Below are 23,950 nucleotides of genomic sequence, written 5' to 3'. Positions count from 1 at the left end.
TCTGCCCCAGCCACTCAGGGCTTCTAACCCTCAGATTCCAGGAGTTAGCGCTGTTCTGCCTCTTTCCTGCCTCCATCACGGAGTCTACAGTCTCCTGCCTCACAGCCATGACACAGGGACAAAATTCTGCTCTTAAGTCAGATGTGCCAGGTGTGGTGTCTGCTCGGGAGGCCGAGGCAGGCAGGCCCAGGGGTCCTGGACTGCAGGGCACCGTGCCCCTGGGGCGCCCGTCTCTGCTGCCATGTCCCTTCCGTAAGAACCCTGCGTCTCTGAAATAAGTAACAAAAATACAGCCAGGAAGTGCAAAGATGCGCCAAGCCACAGGGGAGTGCGAAGGGGTCGGCAGTGCTCCCTGGGGAGTACCAAGGGTAGGGAGGACCTTGGGGGTCAGGCAAGGAATTGTCCAGGTCACTGCACCTGGGGATGTTAAGATGCTGGAGTAACCTGGGTTTCTAGAATGCTCTGACCTCCAGATAGCTCAGAGCATGTTTGTCTGGAAATTTTTGAGCAGAGACTGAAAATTGAGCTCAGTTTTTAACTAAATATGTAACTTCCTTAGCCTCAGCCAGCTTGTCTACAGCAATGGGGTCAAGGGCCACAAGACGCACCTTTTCCCAACAGGACTCAGGACCCCTGGAGCCCCATCTGGCTGAGTGTGACTACAAGGACAGGGTTTTGTTTACCTGCTCTCTGAAAGGCAGAGGGATGAAAAGAAACAGGGTTCAACCAGGGCCCGCGGCCCTTGCCGGAAGCGTATTTTAATCCCTTTAACCACATTTTAATCCCTTTCGACCACAGAATAGGCATCCTGGCTGTCTGAAAGGTGAAACAGAGCCTCAGGGAAATTAAACCCTGGGCCCATGGGTGCTTGAAACTGGCCTTGCTGTGCAAGTTTAGGCCCTACCACCTTCCTCCCGCATCTCGCCCACTGCAGACACAAGCACCTGTCCAGCCAGGTGGAGTCCCTGGTGACCTTTAGCTCACTCCCAGCTCAAGCGAGTCCAAGCGCAGGCTCCGTCCTGCCGGTGCCACCAGCTGTCCCAAGCCAGGCCTGCTCAGCCTGGGTGGGAGCCTCAAAAACAGACGCACATGGCGGGAGGTACCAATCCTTACCACTGGGGGAACCCTTACTAATTGGGGCTGGGGCTGGCCATTCTGCCATGATCCGTGAGAATCACCTGTTCTAATCAAGTAACACGCTGCCCAGCTCACACAGCTCATGTGCACCTGCGAACACCTTTCCTCTGGCCCCTGTGGAGCTCCCAAGCATCTCCTTGCGGACACCATGCCCAGCTCAGAATTCATCACCAGCTGCAGGCGCTTCTGTGCTCTGCCCTCCCGCGGGCTGTCTCAGGCTGGGTGTGAATCCTCCTTTTAAGGCAAAGCACTGAGCCCTGTGCACTTGCCGTTCATGTTTGTTACATTCTATTTATTAATGTGCATATTTATGTCCAGAAAGAAGGGATCAGAAATACCCTAGGAAACTCAAGCCTGAGCTTTGTTCCTGTGATAATGCATCTGAATAAGCCGAGACAGGAGAGGGGTCATCTTCGGAGCACCCACAGAGCACCCACTCAGGCTGGGTCACCTACCCCACCTTCCCATGCACCCTTCCTGCAGCCCAGGCCAAGGGCCCCGGCTGCCTGCAGGTGCCCCCCGGTGGCCGCCTGCGTAATGACAACACAAGGGGCGGAGCGTCTGGGCAGGGCCTTTATTAGGTGGTTATTGGGGTCAGAGAAGGCCTGCAGCAGTGTGTGGGCCCCAGGAATGGGGCCCTCCCCTCCCTGCTGGTCATGGCTGGCAGGTTCCTTCAGAAAGTCCCCCAGGTGGGCCCCGGGGGCCACTTCCAAGGTTAGAAGAGGAACTGGAACGCCTCCGCCACGTGCTGCTTCCAGGCGTCCAGGCTGGGCAGCAGGGAGGAGATGCCCATGACGTGCCAGGCTGCCCCGTCCGACACCACCGACGTCTGGTAGGATAGCAGCTGCACACCCGCCTCTGCCAGGAGGCCTGGAGCAGAAGAGACCCAGGTTGGCAGGGCAGAGGGGGAGGAGACACGGGGGCTGGGAGCAAGGCCATGTTCAGCTGCCATGGGGGTGACGGTGTAAAGGGCTGAGATAAAAGGAACAGCAGGGCATGTGCCCAGCTCCCTGGAAATCCAGAGACCCCCTGGGAGCAGGTGGCCATCGGGCAGGCCCAGCCGCAAAGCCAGAGCAATGCACTGCTGTGCTAGTGGCCGGCTCCGTGCAGACCAATAGCAAGCAAAGCGAGTAGGGGAAAGTTCTCCAGGCAGCTGGCAAGGAGGGTGAAGCCAAGGCCTTGCTTGGAAGGCTGTGGGCACACTCTTGGCCAAACTTGGAAGTGCTCCAGGACTCCAGCACTGCGGGGGCTGGGAGGCCCTGGCAGGCTTCGCTGTGTCAAGGGAGCCGCCCCCTCCCCCGAGGGAGGTTCTGAGCCCTCAGGACTTGGCTCAAGGCAGGGCCAGGCGGGCACGTGACATGGCAATCGGGGACTCACAGTGAGGCACATAGTAGGGCTCTTGGGTCCAACCCCATCACACTGCTCTGCGGCCTCAGAAAAGGCCCCTTCCCACCGAGCTCCCTTGCCACCCTGGTGTTCGGGAGCTGGCCTGCAGACCCTCTCCAGGCAGGGGCGTGCTGGGCAGAGGTGCCCTGCGAGGCAGGGAGGAGGCCCGAGCCCTAGCCAGCACCTGCCCGCCCCAGGGCACCCCCAGCCCCACAGGCCTCCTCACCGATCATGGTTGGCAGCATGGCCGGGCAGGAGGGCTGAGCCCGGAACAGGAGCAGGGGCAGGCCCCTGCGCAGAGGCACCTCTGGTCTGAACACCGCTCCATTGAGTGCCTGCAGCACGGGTGTGGTGCCCTGGACCAGGCCCACTGCCCGGTAGGGCGCGCCTGCCAGGGCCACGGTCAGGAGGCTTTCTCCACAGCCCTGCTCGCCTGGCACAGCAGGGCCGTGGGAGGTGGTTACCTGCGGAGAGAAGGCAAGAGGCACAGTTAATCCTCCTGGCCGCACCACACCCAGCCCGGCCAGTCGGTAGGATGGCGGCCTGCCCAAGGCCATCGGCGACCCAGGGCCGGGGGAGGTTCAGGGTTGAGTCTGCTTCCTGGGGCAGTCGGCCGCCTCCCTAAACGGGGGACAAGTACTGATCTGTGAGGTGCAGGCGCAAGCTTGCAGGGGAGGGAGGAGGCAGGGCGGGGTTAGCAGGCTGGCCCCTGGGCTAACCCCGCCGGCCCCTCCTGCTATCACTTGGCTTCCCCACAGGCTCAGGGCCCTGTTGGGGTGATGGAGCAAAGAGAGGGAGGGTGGACACAGAGCCTGCTGTCCGCCAGCTGCCACCGGCTGAAGACAGGCACCCATCTAAAAAGGGAGCCAGAGCTAATACCCAAGGGAGGCCCCAAGGTGCAGGGACAGCGGGACCTAGTGCTGGCCCAGAGGGGGAAGATCCAGAAAGCGGAGCCCCGTGGTGGGCTCCAGAGGTCAGTGGAGAGAGAAAGGAGCCCTGCGCAGGGAGTCAGAGGCCAAGCAAAGAGGCATCTCCTGGCTTCCAGCTTTCAGTTGCCTCAGCTCTGAAATGGGGGTGCCGCTCCCATTTCCATTCAGAGCACTTCGACACCCAGCACCCCCACGAGCACAGGCTCACGGCAGCACCCAGAGGCACTGGATGAGTGACAGCTGCCTCCCCGGGCCGCTCTGCACCCAGGCCCCCCACTCGGGGCGCACTAGGCTGTCCCGGGCCTGCAGATGCGGGAAGACACATGCCAGGGGAAGGGGGTGCACGCACGTTGAGGCCAGCCTCCTGCACCAGCAGCTTGGCGTTCACCAGGTTGACATCCGCCGGGCTGGAGGCTTCTTTGAGGAGGCCCACGATGACCGCGGGGCTGAGGCAGCTGCCCGAGTTCTTCAGGGACGTGCCTGGGACCGAGAAGCCGCCTAAGGTCACTGGTCGCTGACGAACTCAGGACGGGCAGGAGGTCAGGGGCTCCTCATTCCCCTGGGGGCCCCACCCCCGGTGTTTCCTCTGGAAGGTGAGAGCCAGTGGGGGTTGAATCAGGCCGCCCGGGACATTCAGTCCAACCAAAGCCACTGCCCTCCAGCTCACCCTGCGTTATCACGTGGATGGTCCCCCTGGGGGACCCGGCCCAGGCTTGCATCAGTGTCCCCAGAGCTTCTGCGAGGCCAATCCACGGCTTGGTATGCGGAGAAAAGGCGCTGGCGAGGGCCTGGGCGTTGACCTGCCGAGAAAGGGGGGCGGGATGAGGTCAGCCAGGGAGGGCAGGACACACCGATGGACTCGGGCCCCAACTCAGGCCTCGTTGCTGAAATGCTGCCCACATGGAGAGCAAAAGGCACAGGCCACCCTTGCTGCGGGCTCTGCAGGGGGGAGACCAAGTTGTTCCAAGAGCGGAGGGGAGCTGTGGAGCCAGAAAAGGCAAAAAAGGCGCCACCACCCCAAATTGCCAGAACTGGGGGGAACAGAGGCGGCCCCACCTTCACAGTCTCCATGGAGACTCGCCCCTGCAGTGCCGAGGGGTGCAGAGCCGGAGAGCAAGAGGGCTCTAATGCGAGATGTGTGGAGGCCACAGACCGCTTGCAAGTGCAGTGGTCTGTCTCCCTACATGGCACCCCGAGTTTGCTGCCACCTTTATTTCCTGTGTTAATTTTCTTTTAAAAAAGGTATTAACATGATCGCTAATATCACTATTTATGAAGCCTGATTCACACACTGGATGATCCTATCCTGGGCCCGCGAGCACTGACCTCTGTGGAGTCCACCACGGGGCAGGCTGGGCAGTCAGGGGGACCCACATTTCCTCCTAAAGCCATACGCCTGGGGCCTGGCCAGCTAGACCCCCACCTGGGGCTTGAAAACAGCCAGCTTCTCCTGGGTCACCATTTCCATCCCATTTTGTTGTTCAAGATGCTCTGGCCACTTTTATTAAAATCAAATTATATATTAGATTTTAAATTGAATTAAAATATTGGCCACTTTTACTGCGGCAACGGGTATCAAGAGAACCAGCTAAGAAGGATTTAATTTGAAACCTGGGGTTTGATACAAATCCAACAAGCAACGACGAGGTATAATAAAAAGAAAACAGATGTTTCTTTCCCTGTTTTCACCAAAGCAAGAGAGTTGTGATGTGGGGAGCATGCTGAGTGGCAGGATCCCCCCAGCCCTTCTGAGTAGGGGGTCAGAATGAGGGCCCCCTCCTCCCGACTTCTCCAGGGGGACACGGAGGAGCTGCAAGCCAGGGGGTGGACGAGAGCGCTCCAGCTGCTAGCGGCAGAGCTGAGAGGCCCCAAAATAGCTGGCTGGACCAGAGCCTGCAGGTGGCAAAAGAAAAATGCTTGACCGTGGTGCCCCCAACGTGGGGGCTCATCCTAGGTCTGCTTCTCTAGGTGAACCCCAGGACCCAGGGTGCCCCTTAAGGGGTTTGCCCCACAGGCCTGTCCCGGCCATGATCTCCAGCCACGCCCCTCCCCCCTCCTTCATTCCTGAGGCTGGTGAAGAACAAAGAGGCCTTTCTCCAGACAAGGCACCCAGGGTCTCTGCAGAAGGCGAAGTGGTGGGGTAAGCTGCTCCCGCTGCCAGGCCCCAGCTCTCACCTCCCCACCCGCAGGGCTGGCTCCAGGGGAGACCACGATCTTCTTTCCTGTCACCATTCCCGGCCCCCACCCCCCCACCCCCGTGGAGGTACTCACCACCCCTGCTAGAGACTTCCCCTTCACCATGTCCACGAACTGCTTGGCGATCTCCTCCCCGCAGCGGCTCTGGGCCTCCCTGGTGCTGGCGCCCAGGTGAGGGCAGCTGATGACGTTCTCGTGGTCCACCAAGGCTCGGTCCCTTGGTGGCTCCTGCAGGAAGGGACACCCCAGGGCGTGAGGGAGGCGGCATCCTCAGGGAGGCTCCACCGCAGCCGTGGGCAGAGCCGTGGCCAGAGGCGAATGTCAGCTCCCCAACTTCCTACGTACGTGCCTCGGGGCACATCTCCACCTGGCTCAGCCTCAGCATCCCCAGCCATGAAGTGGCTTAATGCTACCCCCTGCAGGGGAAATGAAGTCCATCGGCGTTTTTATGCAACTGACCTCTGCGGCCTTGATCTTGTTAGCGCAGAAGGCGTGTGGGCCTGGGGCAGGCGTGCCTGACTGTGCACACCTGGAGCACGGCGTGGGCGTGAGCACGTGTGCACACCTGCGCCTAGTCAGGGCTATAAGGGCCGCGTCTCAGCGGCGGAGGCCGGCTACCAGAGGGCGCGTGACTACAGAAGAGGCGAGACCCCGAGAGAACGCCAGGGAGAGCCCAGAGAAAAAGAGCTTGCAGGTTCGTAGGGGGCTGGGGGGCTCGGCATGAACCCGCATGTGCTGGGCAGGGGACAGAGAGCGAGGGCTGGGGGCTCAGGGGGCCAGGGGCTCGCCACGGGCCTCCCAGGGCGGCTGGCAACCCCACTGCCTGATCCGGGGCCCCAGCGCCTCCCCCGGGATCTCCGATGCCCGGGACAGGACTCAGTTGGAAACGCATCTCCAATGCGCCGGCCGGGGCGGGCGGGGGGCCGTGGGCAGAGGGAGAGCTGCGGATGACCCGGGGTGGGCTGGGCGGCATGTCCACCGTTAGGCGTGTCCCCCGTCTCCAGAAAGGGCGCACAGGACAGGCAGAGGAGCTGGGGAGATGGCTTCCTGCGATGGGGTTCACAGGCCTGTTCAGAGGCCTGTGGCCTCCTGGCCCAAGGCCTCCCCTCAGAGCTGCCTGGCTATTCTGGCTTCCCCTGAAGGATTAGCAGCGGGGGGCGGGGGGCAGGAGTAGGGTTCTGTTTAAAACCTGAGCTCTGCAGAAGACGGCATGGCAGCTGTGTACCAAGCAAGGGCTTCTCAAACCACAAGGGGCTATTTTTGGCAAGGCAGTTCCCCCCAATTACCCTGGGACAGAGCAAGCCAGAGGTGCCTGGATAAGTTGGCCCCCCCAGCCTCTGCTCCCTGCACCCCTCCTCCCTGCACCCCTCTGCTCCCTGCACCCCTCCAGCCTCACACACTCACCTCCGTGAAGACGTCCAGGGCGGCGCCCGCACACTGGCCGGACTGCAGGGCCCGGAGGAGGGCGCCCTCGTCCACAATCCCGCCCCGAGCGCAGTTCACCACGCGCACCCCCTTCTTGCACTGGGCGAAGGTGCTGTCATTCAGCAGGCCTGAGAAAGAAGGGGCGTCCTGCAGCGGCGGTGCCCGGCCCCACGGCCAGCAGTGGCCGGGAGACCCCTCCCTGGACCAGCCCTTCCCCCGAGGGCTCCCCTCCCACAGGACTAGTCTCTCCTCGGCTGCTCCTGTCCTGGATGGGGACAGATTGGTCTAGAACCATCCCAGAGGCCTCTGTGATCTTCTCATGGGGGTCTTGGGGCCAGAAGGGCCTGCAGTCATGTCCCTGGGGTCATGGGTCACACACACCCATTCACCCGGCGCTGCGTGCTTCCAGCTTCTCACCCCTCGGGACGCAGGGCCGCCCAGCAAAGCTCCCCGACCCGTGAAGCTCGGCCCCCAGAAGACGGCCTGCCCTGCCCCTCTGCAGCCGGCCTGCCGCGTGCCCCTACCTGTGGTGGAGGGCAGGAGAGGCGTGTGCACGGTGATGAAGTCACAGAGAGGCCAGAGGTCCTCCAGGGGCAGCTGCTGGACACCGAAGGAGGCCGAGACCTCGGGCGAAATGATAGGGTCATACCCTACGGTCTGTGGGGAGACGGGGGGAGAGCCCGCATCAGCCGTCGGGATCGGCAGCCGTGCCGGGCGCGCACCATGGGCCACGCGCCGCTGCGACAACCTTTCGCAGACAGCAGTTCTCCGCTGATGACAGTGCAATGGGGGGCCCCTCCTTTCTGCTCAGAAGCAGGGGGGCAGGGCCCGAGGTCCAGGGTCACCTGTCTGCCTCCACGCTAACCGCAAGCAGGTGCAAGAGCAGCTCGGGCCAGTGGCCGTGCAGGAGCCTGGAGGCCCTTTGGGAGCCGGGCGCCCACGTGAGGGAGGAGGGGCAGTGATGTGGTCTCGGGGTGCAAGCAGCAAAGGAGGCAGAGTGGCGGCTGCTGCAGACCCCGCAGCGCCAGACAGCAGGCAGGGCAGGGGACAAGGAGAGGGAGGGGCCCCCGGGGAGAGGCAGCCTCATTGTTGGGGAACAGGGCGAGATACTGCCCTGACGTACCAGCGGGGAGAGGGCCCCCCCCCCTCTCTTAACGTTTCTTTTAATAAAATGTAAATGCATCTAGTCCTGGGAGGCGTAACTGAGCGCGCAGAGGCGCAGGTGACTGAGGACAGACCCTTCCAGCAGGCCGGTGTGGGAGGGGAGCAGACAGGCGCCGTGAGGAGGAAAGACTGGGAAGAACCCAGGCTGGGGTCAGCGGGGAGGGAGGTGGCCCCCAAAGCAGAGGAGCCCCCCTGGGGCTGCTGAGAAGGAATGTAGACTCGGAAGAAACTCGGGGTGTAAAGCTCACGGGCCTGGCCGCGCTGGCTCAAGGGCCCCAGCTGCTGGCGGGGAAGAGGGAATGTTGGAGAAGACGGAGCCGGCCAGGATGAAACAGAAACCACCAGGAAGAACAGAAACGCCTAACGCTGCGCCAGGGGTTATCTCGGGGTGGGGATGAGGTGTTTTTCTCCTTTATGCTTTCCTTTTTTTAACTCTTTCCCCTGGGTCACATTTCCTGCGAGCCTGGGGATACGGAAGAGCTACTTTCACAGTTGATGGCAGCAGCGAGAGTTTCGACATCAAATCCAGCCCTTGGGGAGAAGCAGCTGGAAATGGTGACGGGTGAGGAGCAGCCTGCGGCCCACGCCGTACGCCATCCGCCTGCGCGGCGAGCCAGTGGACCTCACACCAGCCTCTGTCGGGGGCCTGGGGTCAGAGGTCGCGTCCCCCATGTCCTTACGCTCGTGGCAGCAGGCCCCCGCGGCTTTTCCCCTTGGATACAACCGGCTCCCCTTGCGGGCAGACCGCGGCGTGCAGAGGGGAGGGCTCCTGCCCGGCTCCTACTAGCCGGCTCTCTGCGCGGGCTCCAGGGCAGCAGGACAACGGCCCTACTCATCTTGCACCCAGACGCGCTTCTCACGTGGAGCGCACAGAGGACGGGGCACCCAGGGGCACCCAGCCCAGCCTGATGCGGTGACTTCACAGACCCCGGGTGCCCCGGGCCCTCAAGAGCCGAGAGCAGCAGGGGCTGCGGTCTGCAGGCTGAGCTGGCCCGGGGTACCAAGGAGCAGATGGAGAGAGATCAGCATCTTCCACGCGGGTCAGCCCCGAGTCACCTCTCTGAGGTGCAAGGTCTCTGCAGGCAAGGCAGGGAAAGAACTCGGCTGCGAAAACCCCTGCTCTCATTTTTCACTTAAAATATCCGGGGCAGACGAGACCTAACTCAGGCAGAGGTTTTAAGAGGTTTCAAGGTACTCCAAGGTCGCCTCCTTGCTCGTGTCCCAGGTGGCAGCCTGGGGGGGCACCTGCTCCAGGGCCCCCGACTCAGCAGGGCACAGGAAGAGCAAGGCGGCCTTCGAGCACGGGGCCCTCCAATGAAGAAGCTTCTGTATCCCAGAGCCAACTGTTCTGTGGGGCACTGGAGCTCTGCTCTCCCCCAGCACAATCCAATCTTAAACAGAAACCCAAAATAAATCAGATCAATTCACAGCTACAGAGGCAAAGGTCCAGAGCCCCACCACCTGCTGTCTCTCAGGCCCCCTTCAACTCTAAGGCACCTTTCTAGAACCTGAGGCTCTGGGACATTTGACGATCACAGCTCCAGGACAGCAGGGATTGCAGCGCCCAGCCTGAGGGGTGCGAGCGGGGACGCCTGGGTGGCCCACAGGACCGTGGCGGGGCTGGCGGAGCAGGGCAAAGGGCAGCAGGGGGCAGTCTGAGCTGGATCCACCACTCATGAGTCCTGTTATCTTCAACCACTCGCTAGTCCTGTTGAGCTTATGATGGAACCTTCCTGGGCCTCAGTTTCCTTATCTGTAAACCTGGCGTAATTACACTGCCCCGGCGGGCTCACCGGGACACAGCAGACCTCAGTAAACACCAGCAGGACCTGAAAGAATCCGTGACAACCGGCGGCTCGGGTTCAACGTCCACCCGCTGGGCTTATGTCAGATCCCTAACAGCACTGACCACAAAGCAACTGTTAAGAGACGCTGGTCTCCTGCAGAAAACCCTGATAAGAAATTACAAGCCTCCGCTCCTGCCCGGGCCTGTCCACATGCTCCAGGGGGGACGTGCCAGCCTGGGTGAGCGGCGTCTCCCCAGTTACAAGCTGCTATTCAGCAACACTAGGGCCAGGATGGCTAAGACCCCCAGCAGGTGCAGGGATGGTCTGGGTCCCTCACCTGTGCCCTCAGGTGAAGCCGTGCTGGCTGAGGGCCGGCATCGGGGGGTCTCTCCACACCAGGTGGCATTAGGGAAGCCCCCTGGCTAAAATCCTTAGCAGAGCTAAGCTCGAAGACACCCCTTCCTGGGTGACCAGACAACCACAAAGCAGGGAAGGAAAAAGCAACATCTGAGCACCAGAAGCCACCCCCTACCCCTCCTGTGACACTCAGGGTCAGCTCTTGAATCCTGATAACCGGCTGGGGCCAGGTGTTATCATCCATTAGCAGCCTTCCCATTGCTTCACAGCCTGGGCAGGTCAGGGCCCAGGGTAAGACCCCAGCCGCCGGGGATGGGGGATGAGCAGGATGATGTCACATGCTCTGCAGTTTTGCCAGAACCAGAACCACGCAGCGTCCACTGTGCCTTATGGTCCACACCAGGTCATTCCAACACACCACAGTCCTTAACATTACACCTTTCCCTGCGCCCACGGCGTGTACTCACTGCCGAGGACCAGTTCATGGGTAAAGCTGGCTGCCTGGGGTGAAGGATGCTTAGAGGCACATGGGGCCTTAGAGGGTATCTGTGTCTAGCTCTCTGCCCGCCCCACCACCCTGCTGGCTATCCGGTCTCCCGGGAGCAGCTCCGTGATGGAGACTCACCCCTCACCCCCAAGGCCTCCATCCCACTTGGGACCAGCTCTGTCTGTAGCTCTGTCCCCTCCAGCTGCACCTGCTGGTGCCCCCTGGGCCCACATCATACTGAGCAGGACTTCTCTGCCTTCAGGGAGTTGAAGGTCCTCAATCTGGCTCCCAGTCTGGACTAGGCTCAGCGACCAGTGCCTTAAAACCCTTTCTTAGGAATCTTGACTCACCACCTTGTCTGATTCCAGAGCTGCCACAGGGAACGGCCCATGACTGCCCACAGTCCTGTAGCACAGAGCTTGAAGAACGTCACCTTCCTTGCTCTGGAAGTTGTATTTCTTTTAATGTTGCCAAAGTTTCCTCCCCGACAAGTGTTCTATCAATGCCTCTATACCCGGTATACTTGTTAGGTGCTTTTGGGGCCCACGTGTATTCCAGCCAAATTTCCTGTTGGTATGCCCCAACAATCCAGTCTTCTTACACCCCTGAGGCCCTGATTCTGCGCTAAGTCCCAAATCATCCCGCTGCTGCTAAGAGTGTGGGCAAAGCAGGGAGGCCCTGCAATCTCCTGTACCATCTGCCACCAGATACTACCCCCTTAGCACCGAGCTCAGGTTGCTATCCTAACCCCAAGGATGTCCAATTAAAAAATAAACACATTCACTTAAAAAAACAAACAAACAAAAGGAAATGAGGTGGGTTAAGTTACTGCCAGAGGCTGGCGGGCTTGGGCAAATGTTCCTGAGCTGCAAGAACTGGATGAGCTGTAGGTCCTGGGGAAGGGGGCAACCAAAGATTCTGACATCTGTCCCAGAGTGTGTGTGTCATCAATGACACGCTCACCTGTTTGGCTTGTGTGCTCTGAGTTTACATAACCCCTGGCCCCTGCTTTTAGAGCACCAGAACTTCCCATAAGCTAAAGCTTTACCTTGATCCCTCACCGATGAGCACAGAGGACAGTGCTCTCTGCGGCTGTGGCCGCTCGCCTGCCCAGACGGTGAGCTCTGGTTTGCACTCTCGGGTTCTGGAAAACCCCTGGGGCCTGCTCGCCCCAGGGCTGAGGGTCGGGAATGACCGCTAGTAGATTTGACGTGGCATCGCGTGGGGCCTGGAGGCAAAGGAAGCTCTTCCCAGGGGCGAGGCCCCACCAATGTCCATGTGCTGGGAGCCCTTAGCAAAAACTCCAAGTCCAGACATCAACATCAGATTGAGGATTCATCTGGAAGGTCCTTCCAGTTCAGTGAAGGTGGGAGAGATGAGCAAAACAGAGGGAGCGAGGGACCAGGGGGAAAATGATTTCAAACCCATTGGCCTTAATGTTTAACTAAAGCTTCCTGGCTGCAGTTTGCACCCGTAACCCCTCCCAAAGCCACAGCAAACATGAGGCTGTCCTCTGCTTGTCTCCCTGGCTTTCTGAGCACCCCCGTGGGTGCCTTCCCTTAGCCGAGTGCCCTCTCCCCTCTGCATAGACTCCCCGACTGGTCTCAGGGGTGCGCTGCTATTAAGGATGACCTGCCCTTGGTGAGAAGGTTGGGAGCAAATAGAATGAAAGGCCCTGGGGGATAAAGGAGCCAGGGGTGATTTCTGAGAAATGCATGACATCTTTCAGCCACCGAGGGGACTAGAACGATCACCTTCCAATCTCCCGCCCTGCAGAGCCAGAAGATGGAGAGCCGACGGCTGTGTGGGAAGGCTGTACATTTGCTCTTACAGCCGAACAAGGAGGCCCTTCTGTCAGGGCAGGAGAGGTCAGCAGGATGCAAGACCCCTCGTGCCCTACTGGGACTCGCGAAGTTACCCACCTGGGCACTGAGGTGCCTCCACCAGCTCCTGACTTAGAGTCCAGCATCCCTGCCCGCCTTGGCTTCACTGTTTATTTAGCCAGAGGCGCTACAGGAGGGGCAGACCCTCCAAGGACAAAGCCTTCAAGCTGCCTTGAGCAAAGTGGATTCCGGAAACTGCAGGAAGCCCCACGTCAAAGGGGCCGCCCCCTCTCACCTTCATGCCGAAGGACTGCATCCGGGTGGCCACCTCTCTCCCGATTCTGCCCAGGCCGAGAATTCCCAGGACCTTCCCATTCAGCTCTGTGCCCATGAACTGCAACCAAAGAAGCCTCAATCAGCCCCGCGCGGGGGCCGGGGGCCGGGCCGGGTGGGCGACGTGAGGCCAGGGGCTCACCTTCTTCCGCTCCCACTTGCCGGCCTTCATCGACGCCGTGGCCTGGGGGATCTGCCTGCAAGGACACAAGGGGTCAGCGGGCAGCCAGGCCCCGGGCAGCAGGGAGGCTAACGGAGGCCTGACGGTCATGCCGGGAACCACGCTGACTCGGGCCTGGGGTTCGGGAGCAGAAACAAGGAGAATCCCAGGCGGGAAGTGGAGGCGACACCTCGGAAAGCGTGACTGGGGAGCCCTGGGGTTTGTTCGCAGTTGGGAGTCGGGGGGAAGTTCTGATTCCAGCTCCATCACTGAGGCTCCAGGAGAGACAAAATAATAGCCGGTCCTCCGGGGTTTGAGAACAAGATGGGGGTCCGAGGGACGCATGACGTCAAATGCTCCAATAGGCCAAGGATTTCATTTTCCTTCCATGGGGGGCGCAGCCTCCGGCAGCTTCCACTGTATCCAGGAACGGCCGACTACTTGTTCTTCCCAGAGGTTCTCAAGTCCCAAAGGTCTCAGGCCAGACAGGAGGTGGGTGGGTGCTACAGGGCAGACCTTGTGACATCCACACCACCTCCTGCCCCCTACCCCCCACACACAGTCTATGTCCTATGGGTTAACAAGGAACTGAGTCGCCCGGTGTTTTCTGGAAGAAGTCAGGGCAAAGTTAAAGGTCAGAAGGTCAGATAAGCCACATGGGACAAGGTCATCCAGGCTTCTCCAGAAGCAGAAATCAGGGAAGAGACAAGAAATGTCTCAACTGCTGCACATACATCGCCCCACTCAACGCCTCCATGCTCACAGCTCCCCAGGGCTCTGGGTTCAGCACCTCGTCCGCATCACCCAAATTCAAGTGGGTGAATCCATGCCAAGGTCATGAAGTTACCCACCCAGAAGGCCCATGAGCATCACATGACGGCTGGGCGCAAAATCAAGAGCGTGTGAGCAGATCTGAGCATGTCAGGAGGGAGACGCTCAGACCCTGTTCCCCGCATTCTGCTTCAGCCCCATCTACTTGCGAGAGCAAGGCTGGTGGGACCTCAGGGGTGAACTGGGCAAAGCTTCAGGAGCGCGTTTGTGGAGAAGCTCCAGCTCGTCCTCTGGCTGCAGGCCTTGGCAGGGGCTCATTTCACAAGCAGCCGGGTTCCCTGATTTGCGGGCACTTGAACCCCAGAGCCACCTGGGCTCTGCATGCCAGACCCAGAGCGATGGGCGGCCAGGGGTCTCTGAAGGTCCTCGCCAGTCTGCCCGTCGCCAGGCTAACATGTTTCTAAGTTTCTCTGTTGGCCCTGGAGGTCATTATAATTTGCCTACGAGAGAGACTGGCTGGGGAGACAGGGGCTTACCTGGCCAGGCACATGAGCATCCCACAGGTGAGCTCCGCAGCACTGAGGCTGTTCCCGTTGGGGGTGCTACGGTCAAAGAGGAGAGGGGAGATTAGTGGTCCAGACACATCCAGGCTGGAGCCCTGACCCGCTGTGCTTTTCCTCCTGCTCCATGAGCTCCCGGTTCCTACTACCAACTCAACCCGGGCCCCCGTCTGGGTTCTCGGATGTGCTCCCGCCCTCATCCCGGGGCCTGCCAGGAACCCCCCCTCTGCTCAGCCTCGCTTTCCAGCAGAGCGACCTCTGGTAGAGACTCACTTGGCTTCTCTGCCACATCCTGTCTCCCACGGCAGAGAAGGGCCTCCGTGACTCAGCCCTCCTCTGGCCCCTCCGTCCAGAGCCTGCTGCTGCGGGGCACAAGAGCGAGCCCCCCGGGGCGGCCCGGAGCACACACGCCTTGCGGAGCCGCCTCCCCAGCTTTTGTTAGCCACGGGGCTGAAATTTTCATCTCCGCCTGTCTGGCTTCTCTGCCTCCGTCTCAACCAACTGAGGACGGTCCCTCGCCCCTTAACCACAGGGCAAAGCTCTGCCCACTTCGCAGGAAGGAGGCAGAGGAGACAAACCAATGATTCCTTCTGGGGAATCATTTGTTCACCCACCTTCACCCACCTCCTTTCCCTGCTGGGTCCTTTCATCTCTAGAGATGAAGGTTACGGGGAGAAAAAAAAAAAAAGAGATGCTATTTAAAAGACTAGTCAAGATGCAAGGATTCTCAGAACCCAGCTGTCCACCAGGCCACCGGCTGCCGGGCTGGCCCAGCTCACAGGCTGTCCGGACACCGGCTGGATGGGGCTGGATGCACGGGGTCTCTGGGGACGAGGGGCAGGAGGGCCGCTGCTTCTGGGTCTGGGACAGAGTACAGGTGGGTCACCCCTGAATGCTGCTGGATCTAGAACTGAGCCATAAGGTGGGCGCCTGACTTCTGCCCCCCAGGGGGAAGGGGAGAGAAGGATTTGGAGACAATGAAGGTCTTGAGAGGAGAGAAAAAGCCTGAGGCGAGGTGGGCTGGGGGTGACCTCACCACACGATGCCTGTGCGAGAAGGGAGCCGGAGTGCGTCCCCGGCAGTGGCACGCAGGCATGTGTGCCAGGGTTTCTACAGAAAGAGCTCTCACGGGGGGCCCTTTGCCTTGTGGCCCCTGCAGAGCAAAAAAGAAGAGGTTCCTGTTCCAGAGGGTGCAGCGAACCGAGGAAGGAAAGAGCACAGCGTCACCAGCAAAGGCTGGGCTTCCGCACCCACCGGGGAGGGGAGAGCAGAGCGAGCAGGCCTGACTGCCGGCGGTGGAGGGGTGCAGGGGCGGCAGGGAGGGGGCTGCACGGGAGGCGAGAATGCAGAGACCTTCACTGACTTTCTCAGATTCCCCAGCCAGGCTGCGGACATGCAAACACTGTGGGGTGAGTTTGTGGAGCATTCTGGAATAACCAAGAGCACCTGAATGTCAGACAAGTGGGTCCCCCAAGCTGCGCGCATTGACTCCCTCCCCCACCTTCAGGACCCAACTTAGACCAGGCATTCCCTGGAAGCCCTTCTCTGCCACCTGTCTCTAACCTTTCCCCTCCCTCTTGCCCCGGGAGGCCTCCGAATTCACCCTGCCCCTGGCTGCCCCTGCCACTTACTTCATCACCAGGACGCCCTTCCGCGTGGCGGCCTCCAGGTCCACGTTGTCCACGCCTGTGCCGGCTCTGCCCACCACCTGGAGCTTCTCTGCTGCGTTGATGACATCAGCAGTCACCTTAGTGGCCGAGCGGACAATGAGGCCTTCGCAGTCCTGAGGCAGAAGAGCAAACATCTGGGCTCACCAAGTTGGTCTTCCAGACCTCTGAAGGCCAGCACCTTTGCGCCAAGTGGGCGTTCCTGCCCGCTGGCTGACTGTGGGCACATTCAGGGGAAGGAAGGCAAGGTCTACGGTCTGAAAGGCCCCACCACTACTCAGGCCTGGGTGCACGCCGAAGCCCCACCCACTACGAGCTGAGAATCTGCGAGAGGAGGAAATGAGAGAGGCCAGGCCCAGGGCCTGGGAGATGCTCCGTGGACACCAGCTCCTCCATCAGTCACGGGCCCACTTGGGGAGCAGCGGCATCTGGTTCTACCTTGTGGGACCCTGTGCCTGGCACAGGGAAGCACTAATAAGCGTGGCTGGCTGCATGAATAAATGAAGTGAATACTCAAGGTCAAGCTGCTCATCCCATTTCTGGATACTTACCCGAAAAATACAAAAATGCGAAAGGGACACACACATTCCTGCATTTACTGCAGCACCACTCACCCGGCCCCCTGGCCCTGGTCGCCATCTGTACACAGAGGTGAGCAGGTGGCCCTGCAGGTACCCCAGCTGGGTCTGACACCCAGCAGCTGCCGTCTGTGCCTTTTCCTGAGACCGCTCAGCTGGCTCCCGGGAGAACCCGCTCTCCCCTCCCACCGCGTGGGTCCCAGAGACAGAAAGGTCACAGGCGTCTTGCTCCTCGGGCAAAGGCCCAGACCGTGCTGAGCATGCACGAGCCTGGGAACAAGTCTGGACACGTTCGGTGGAGAAAGAGCAGAGAACTATTTACCTCCTCTGATGGAGACGAGGGAGGCAATGCCCGCCCCCGTGTAGGGCTCAGATCTGAGGGTCCGGGCCCTGGCACCACCGCGCACGAGAGCTGGCAAAAGGCTTTCTGGGGAGGCGCTTGTGCTTCACGCCTCCTCACCCGCCAGGGGCTGGGCTGACCCCAGAAAGCTGAATGCCGGAACCTCCCGGCACTCTGAGGCCTTCCACGGCCCCGGGTCTAAAGCAGAACCTCCAATGTGACACTGGACCATACTTTCCAGCGCGTGTCCAGCCCCATTTCACAGATTAGGAGGAGCCTGAAGCCAGGAAAGGTGCCTTCTCCCCTCCCCCCTCCCTTTTCATCTCTTCCTCCCTTAACGGGGTGCCAGCTATGAGGGGTCACGCCAGACTGTTGACAAGAGGTGGTCTCAGCCCCGCCCCTCAAGAGCCCCCAGCATTCCCCGCAGTGTTGGAGGACTGGACACCGAGAGGTGGGAGGAACCAAGCAGAAGCCACCGCGAGGATGACCACCCAGCGGGCAGTGTCTGGAGGATGCTCTGAACCCCCAGTCCCCGGCCAAAGATCAGCCACTGCCTGCGCAGTAAGGGGACGCTGCCCTCTGTCCCGCCAAAGGAAAGGACCCCCTGCCTGGCCAAGCACAAGGGCCTTTATCTGGGCAAGAAATGTCTCTTCCAGGAAAGCAAGCACCTGTCCCTGCCGACCACTTCCTCCCTCTGCTTCTGTATCGTCTGCTTCCCATGCAGCCGTCCCCACTCTGACGGCGCTGGGTCTCCTGTGGGCATTTTATGACCTGATGACCTGTAGGCACAGGTTATGCCTTCAGAGGCTTCTTCTGTGTTTTCTCCTCCCTCCCCATGGGCCCCGCCTCTCTGGCCTGGTGCACACAAAGCGCTCCCCGAGCACCTCCCGGGCGCCCACGCTGCACGGCGGCGCTCCAGTCCTCGCCCCGACTCGGAGGAAAGTCGGGAACATGCAGCGGGATGAAAGGATTGCTAAGGCATCCGCATTAGGAGAAGGTGTAAGACGGTATTTCTATGAACTCAGGATGGAGAAACTGTTCCCCAGGTGGGGCGGAACTCCCAGGAGCTGTAATGCAACAGGGGCAAACTTGGTTCCATGAGAAATTAAATTTCCGCGTGGAAAATGATGCCATAAACTAGAAAAGGCAAGTTATGGGCTTGATGCTGGGAGAAAGCGCCTTGTAACATGTACGGCAGAGAAGGAATCACCCCCAGAGTGCTGAAGACTTCCTACGAATCAGATGCTTTGAATGGTGAAAAGCAGCGAAGATCTAAGGTGAAGCCCACGAGGACTGCAAAGTAGCCCCTGATTGAGAAAGACTCGGAAACACTAGATCAAGGAAATCAAGTTTACAGAGTGGTGATTTCCAGGCCTCCTGGTGACAGAAAGCAGAGCAGCAGTGTCCAGAGTGGGCGAGTGGAGGCTGACTGGCAGTGGGCGAGATTGTTCTCGGCGCGTTCCTGTCCATCGATGGCGCCTTAGTCACAGCTAACCTGCGGGCGTAAGCCTCCTTCGAAGTGGTCAGCCAGGGACCCAGGGTCAGGGCTCCACCACAGGGGGGCATTAAACTGGACCCATCCCCAGAGCCCGGCTTCTCAACTTGCCCCCTAGTATCAAGCTGCTCTCAGGCCCAGCTCTGCTCAGGATGCTCTACGGGCGTTCCTGGGGGGCCCACGGGTAAGGCCTCCTTCGATGCTCTCTCTAGCGCTGCCTACCACCCTCCCCAAACCTTAAAAAATGTCTCCCCAGGTCAGACTGGCTGTGGAGGAGGGTGCAGTTTCCCCCGCAGTGCACCCCACTCTTGCAGGCCTGAGGACAAGCAGCAAGAGTGCATCAGCAAGCACCCCTCTGTCGTAGACGGCGCGCCAGGTTAGGGACGTGCCTATGGTCTCCCCAGCATAGACTGACCTTCCCAGCGAGCCCCTCCAGAGCAAGGAGTCTGCCTTCGGAGACTCCCGTGGGCAGACCCCGGCCCCGCAATGGAACAGGCAGCCGTGCGGTCAAAGTTCACCAGCGTTCAAGGCCTCTCACACCCTCAACGGTCTCAGCCTCCATTTGGTTCTTCACTCAGTCACCTGAGCAGTTGATTCCCTCAGCCAGCACACATTTGAATGCTTACGTGACCTTCTTTCTCCTGCTGGCCCCTCAACCCCCCTGCACCCCCAGATACAGTTCCTCTTCTCAAGTCACAGGCCATGGCTCCAAGCGGCAGCTCCTTCCCCTGTGCACCTCTGTGTGGCCTGCTGACTCTGACTTTCTCCAGCATGCGGGGGTCCTTGTTGGCACCCCAGGGTGGGAATGCGCCTGGGTGCAGGCAGACAAGCACTGGGTGGGACCCGCTCCCTGCACGGGGTTGTCCTTCCCCTTCCCACACCCCAGCAGCCTTAGGGCTGGAAAGCAGCAGGCCCCTGTCCTGCTAAGTCATAGCTGCTCCCAACACACTGGCTAGCTCAGCAGTGCAACACTTTCCCTCCCTCAGGTTCACACTTGCTCCTTTTTCTCCCCCGACCCCCCTAGGGAGGACAGGTTTGGCCTTGGAGTTGATTCCAGTATCGCTGATGCCGCTAACTTAAACCTCGGGAAAGTTCTAGAAACTCTCCAGGCCGCTCTGCACTGTGCGTGTGTTCTGCTCGGTAAGTGGTTATTTAACGTCTACAGATGAAATCCTAGTGTAAAGACTGGGCTTACTATTTAAGAGCCTTTCAAGAAATGGGACTTTTGCGTAGAAATGTGTTCCTATCTTTCTAAAAATTCTGAGATAAAGACAGAAACGAGCTTCAATAAATCAAATGCCTGATGATTCTGACCAGCAGTGCAACTGCTGTTTAAAGAGCAGAAGAAAACAGCCATAGGCCTCACACAATACAGGTGCTATGTCATGAAACTTGTGTGTACAGGTGTGTAGTAAGATTGAAAGGTTCCTGCATTTTATTTTTATTGCAGGTGTGAGGAGAGGGTGGGCTAAGAATGAGCTTTGTGAATCCCCAGCAAGATGTTTATTATCCCAAGTCAGTGTTTTCCAAATCTCTGAGTCCCCAGCAAGAAACACACGTTGAAGTTTTGATTTTAGACACACACAAAACTCCTCCTGTCTCTGAAACAAATTTCAATCAACAGTATCTTCCCAGGTTACCTGCCCTGCTCTCTGGTATTTCTTAATCCGCTTTTTTACCTACTGATCGTGATCCACTAAACGGACCTCATTACCCGCTAGTGAGCTGTGACTTGCCCCACTGGGGCGATGATTATGCTTCCCGACCACGAAGCGAGAGAGGGAACTGTGTCTGCTCAGAATACTAAGCAGCTGGAACGCAGCCTGGCTGTGCTGTGTCCCTTCAGTATGAAAAAGATTTAAACCCGGGAGGGGATGAGGCACTATTCCAGACACATCTCCAGGCAGAATAAAAAGGCAGAGTGAATACGAGAGCCCTTCAGCGAGCTGCCAGGGGAACCGAGGCCGGGCGTCCCTACACAGCCTCACAGGGCCGGCCAGCCAGGAACCCCCGGTTGGCCTCCTCCAGGCCAGGAGTTCTCAGTGCCTCTAAAATGTCCCCAGCGTTCCAGCTGGGGATTCCCAGCACCCACAGGCCAACTCCCAGCCTTCGCCCTCCACCACTGCCAAGGCCTCCTCTATCAGTTCTGTGCCCCTCAAATTTCTTTTTCTCCCTAAGAAAGACAAAGTCCAAGTCCAGGCCACTCTGGGTGGGCTGCTGGAGGTCAAGGTCACAGCTGACCCAGCAGCTTCTGCAGGCCCACAGCCAAGGCCGCTGCTGGCCACTGCTGCGTCCACAGGAGAGCGGGACCAGGGAGTGCCCGCCTCCCGGCCGGTGCCCACGCGTCCAGGGTCAGGTCCTGGGCACCCCAGCCGCTGCAGGCCCGTCACCCCTACTCTCTTGCAGCAGAGCAGGCTGAGCCAGGCTGCTGAGGGCTCCTCCCTCACAGGCTGTGCAGTGTGTGACCCCAGCACTCCCTAGGGAGCCCATAAGCTTCTTGAAGGCGGGGTGGGCGGCACCCTGGGGTGCGCAGGGACCCGTGAAGGAGCACAGCAGGCCACAAAGGCAGACAAGGGGCCACGAGCAGTTTCGAGGGCCACGTGGTGGTGGCCCAGCTGAAGCCCCCCCCCCCCTTGGGCCAGAGTGGGGGTGAGGGCGGGGTGGGGCGGGGCCGCACTGGGTTCGCTCCTGGTTAGGGGGAGGCCGGAGGGGTGTGGGGGTTGGCGAGTGGGGGCGAGACCCGAGAGCGCAGAACAGAGAAGTTGAGGAACTCGGAGGAAAGTTCCCAGGAGCGCGGTTCCAGGTTGCATCTGCCCATCCAGCCTCGCCGGAGACTCCCCAGCCAGAAAAAGAGCCGAAACCGTGTGCGCTTCGATGCCACAACAAACCCATCTGTTCCTGAGACTCCCCAAGAAACACCGCCTTCCCGGGGGGCGTAGGGAAAGGGACCACCGGCCCCTAGGCCCCAGGCGAGGCGTCGTGCCGCCTTGGGAGGGGATCTCCCGGCCCACCGCGCAGGATCGGGGCGCCCCCGCCCCCCCTTTCCTGCCAGCCCTCCCCGGAGGCCGAGGGGCGGTGAAACTCGCGGCGGTCTTGCATCAGACGAGAGGCGGGCGCCGCGCTCGCCGCGCGCGCCGGGCACCTTCCTGCGCGCGCCTCTCCAGGGCCACGGGGCGGGCCGGGACCCGCGGGCTCTCCGAGAAGGGTGGGCGCGGGCGATCGCGGGTCTCCGGGCTCCCCTCGAGGAAGCCACGCCGCGCCCTGCCCCGGTGCCCCCGCGAGGGCCAGAGGCGGCGCCGGCTGCCCGGCCGCTGCGCGCGGAGGCGCGGGGAGGCGCGCGGCATCCCACGGGCCGGCCCGCAGGACCCGCCGGAGCTGCCCGCGCTGCGCGGTGCCCGCGGGAGGCCGCCCACGCCAGACACGCGGCTGCACCCCGAACGGAAAGTTTGCACGGTGCAGCTCGCTGCGGGCTTGTCCCTCCCCCGACCCCCAAACTCTGGAGGCCCCGGGACGCGTGCATCAGGGGGGGAGCAGAGGGGGGCGCGCGCTAGCCCCTGGCCCCGGCGGCCAGCCTGCTTCCGAGGAGGGTGTCACCTCGTCCTCGCCGCTCTTCGGGTAACTCACCTGCAGCTCGGCGATCAGCTCCTCTTTGCTCAGGTTCTGCTTCTCCACCACCTGCAGCCCTCCATCTTGCAGGATTTTCCGGCAGCAAGGGTCCAGGCTGTCACTGATGAGCACTTTCCGGAGGTTTGCAAAGGCCATGGCTGCAGGGGGCCTCGGGACCGCCCGCGCTTCCTGGGCAGAAGCACCTAAAAAGGCTGCAGGCAGTTCCGGCGCGCGGGCGCGTGCAACTGGGCCGGAGAGTGGGGCCGCTCCCCCTTTATCTGCCCCCCAACCGTCTCCTTCTGATTGGGCAGAAATGCTCCAACTCCCCGAGACTCCGCCTTCCCCGAGGTCTGCGCCTTCGCACCCGCCTCCTTTATTATTCTCCAGCGATGAATTTCTCAATCTCAGCCAAGGCCCTTCCCTGCACCTGGGGAGCGTCCGGAGGCACCATTTGCGCTGAGTGGCTGATTTATATCTGAGGCAAACAGACACTCGCGTTGTCACCGTGAGAGGAATATTTCATCTTCACATCTTTGCTCCTAAGCGCGCATTTACTGCTTCCTCCAGCATTGGCTGAGCGCCCTGGTAGGACAAGGCAGAGGCTGCTCGCTGAAGGGGCTGGAACATCCCCAAAACGTGTTCCTTTCCTCTGGCCCAAGCAGAGACTGGGACACGGAAAGTTAGGATCTGGAGGAAACTTTCTGAGCCCTCACAAAGCAGTAATTAATTCCAAATGTTTGGGGGCAATGAGACCCACGAATTTCAAAGACAGCCAGGTCCATGCGTTTAGAGCGGCCAGAATTTTTATTCACTTTCCCTGTTTTCTTCCTCCACTTCCTTTCTGGATCTGAAAAAGAAAGAGGAAATGAGGTGTCAGGCTGGTCTGATTTACCCATTGGCCAAGAGAGTTCTTCCTGGCTCTTAACTCCATTGTGTTTAAACCCCAGGACAAAAGGGCTCTTCATGCCCTACCTTATGGGAACATGGAAAATTTCGCTTTGGATTACTGAAGGCCGTCCAGGACCAGCAGTGGAGACAGGAGTGCTTGCAGGTGAGTTAGAATGCAGTTGTGTAGACTTGTGCGCACACTTAACCAGGGGTGCCCCTGTCCTGTGCAGTAAACAAAACTGACCTGCTAAGATCCTCACCCTAGGGAGCAGTGCAGTATCCATACATAAAGCACTAATGTCTTTAGGCTGGGAATTTGTAGGCACAGGACAGATTTTAGACCAAATGTTGCCAGTGGGAAAGAAAACAATTTGTCTTTCCTGTTTACTTCTTGGGAGGATTCCATGGCCTGGCATCTCAGCACCTGTGAGTGTCCAGGTCTCTTCATCTGGAAGGTGCCAGCACCTCTGGGGGGCCAGAGATCACTGAAGGCACCAGAAAAACACCCATTTGTGTTACACTTTTTTTCACCTCCTTCCCAGATTCAAGCTCTGCTTCTATTCAGCTGTCAACCCTGCTACCTCTAAACGCTGCCCGCCCTCCCCCCCAGCAGAGCTTCTAGGAGCCTGATGAACTTGCAATCCGAATTCCTTCTACAGCTCAACACCATGGCCTTATTTTCATTCTTTATTATTTCTGTCCTACCTACTTTCAACGTAGATACACGTCATACAATGAAAGACACTTATAAACCCATAAGAAAATCGCTGGGGAGAGTCCACTTCTACATTGAAATAAGAGTGTAATAATTTTCACCGTAAGGCAGTGAGCAATGTGCCTCTTCTCATTTCTGTAGCATCA

General features: G+C 59.9%; 1 protein-coding gene across 1 annotated transcript; it reads right to left on the bottom strand.

Moving 5' to 3' along the window:
- Positions 1–1,778: 1,778 nt before the first annotated feature.
- On the bottom strand, positions 1,779–22,357 carry PHGDH (phosphoglycerate dehydrogenase; the record flags this gene model as incomplete). The annotated part of the gene is made up of 12 exons (XM_084243109.1): positions 1,779–2,007; positions 2,750–2,987; positions 3,802–3,932; positions 4,120–4,252; positions 5,724–5,876; positions 7,053–7,201; positions 7,598–7,730; positions 12,987–13,085; positions 13,167–13,221; positions 14,492–14,557; positions 16,147–16,298; positions 22,220–22,357. 12 exons carry the CDS (start codon positions 22,355–22,357, stop codon positions 1,853–1,855), a joined length of 1,602 nt encoding a protein of 533 aa, XP_084099235.1. The 3' UTR covers positions 1,779–1,852.
- Positions 22,358–23,950: the final 1,593 nt, after the last annotated feature.

This window comes from Talpa europaea, assembly GCF_964194135.1.
Source record: "Talpa europaea genome assembly, chromosome: 9".
In the NCBI taxonomy this organism is placed as follows: domain Eukaryota; kingdom Metazoa; phylum Chordata; class Mammalia; order Eulipotyphla; family Talpidae; genus Talpa; species Talpa europaea.
The sequence above is the reverse complement of the archived record's forward strand: the minus strand, read 5'-3'. Positions and strand labels throughout refer to the sequence as shown.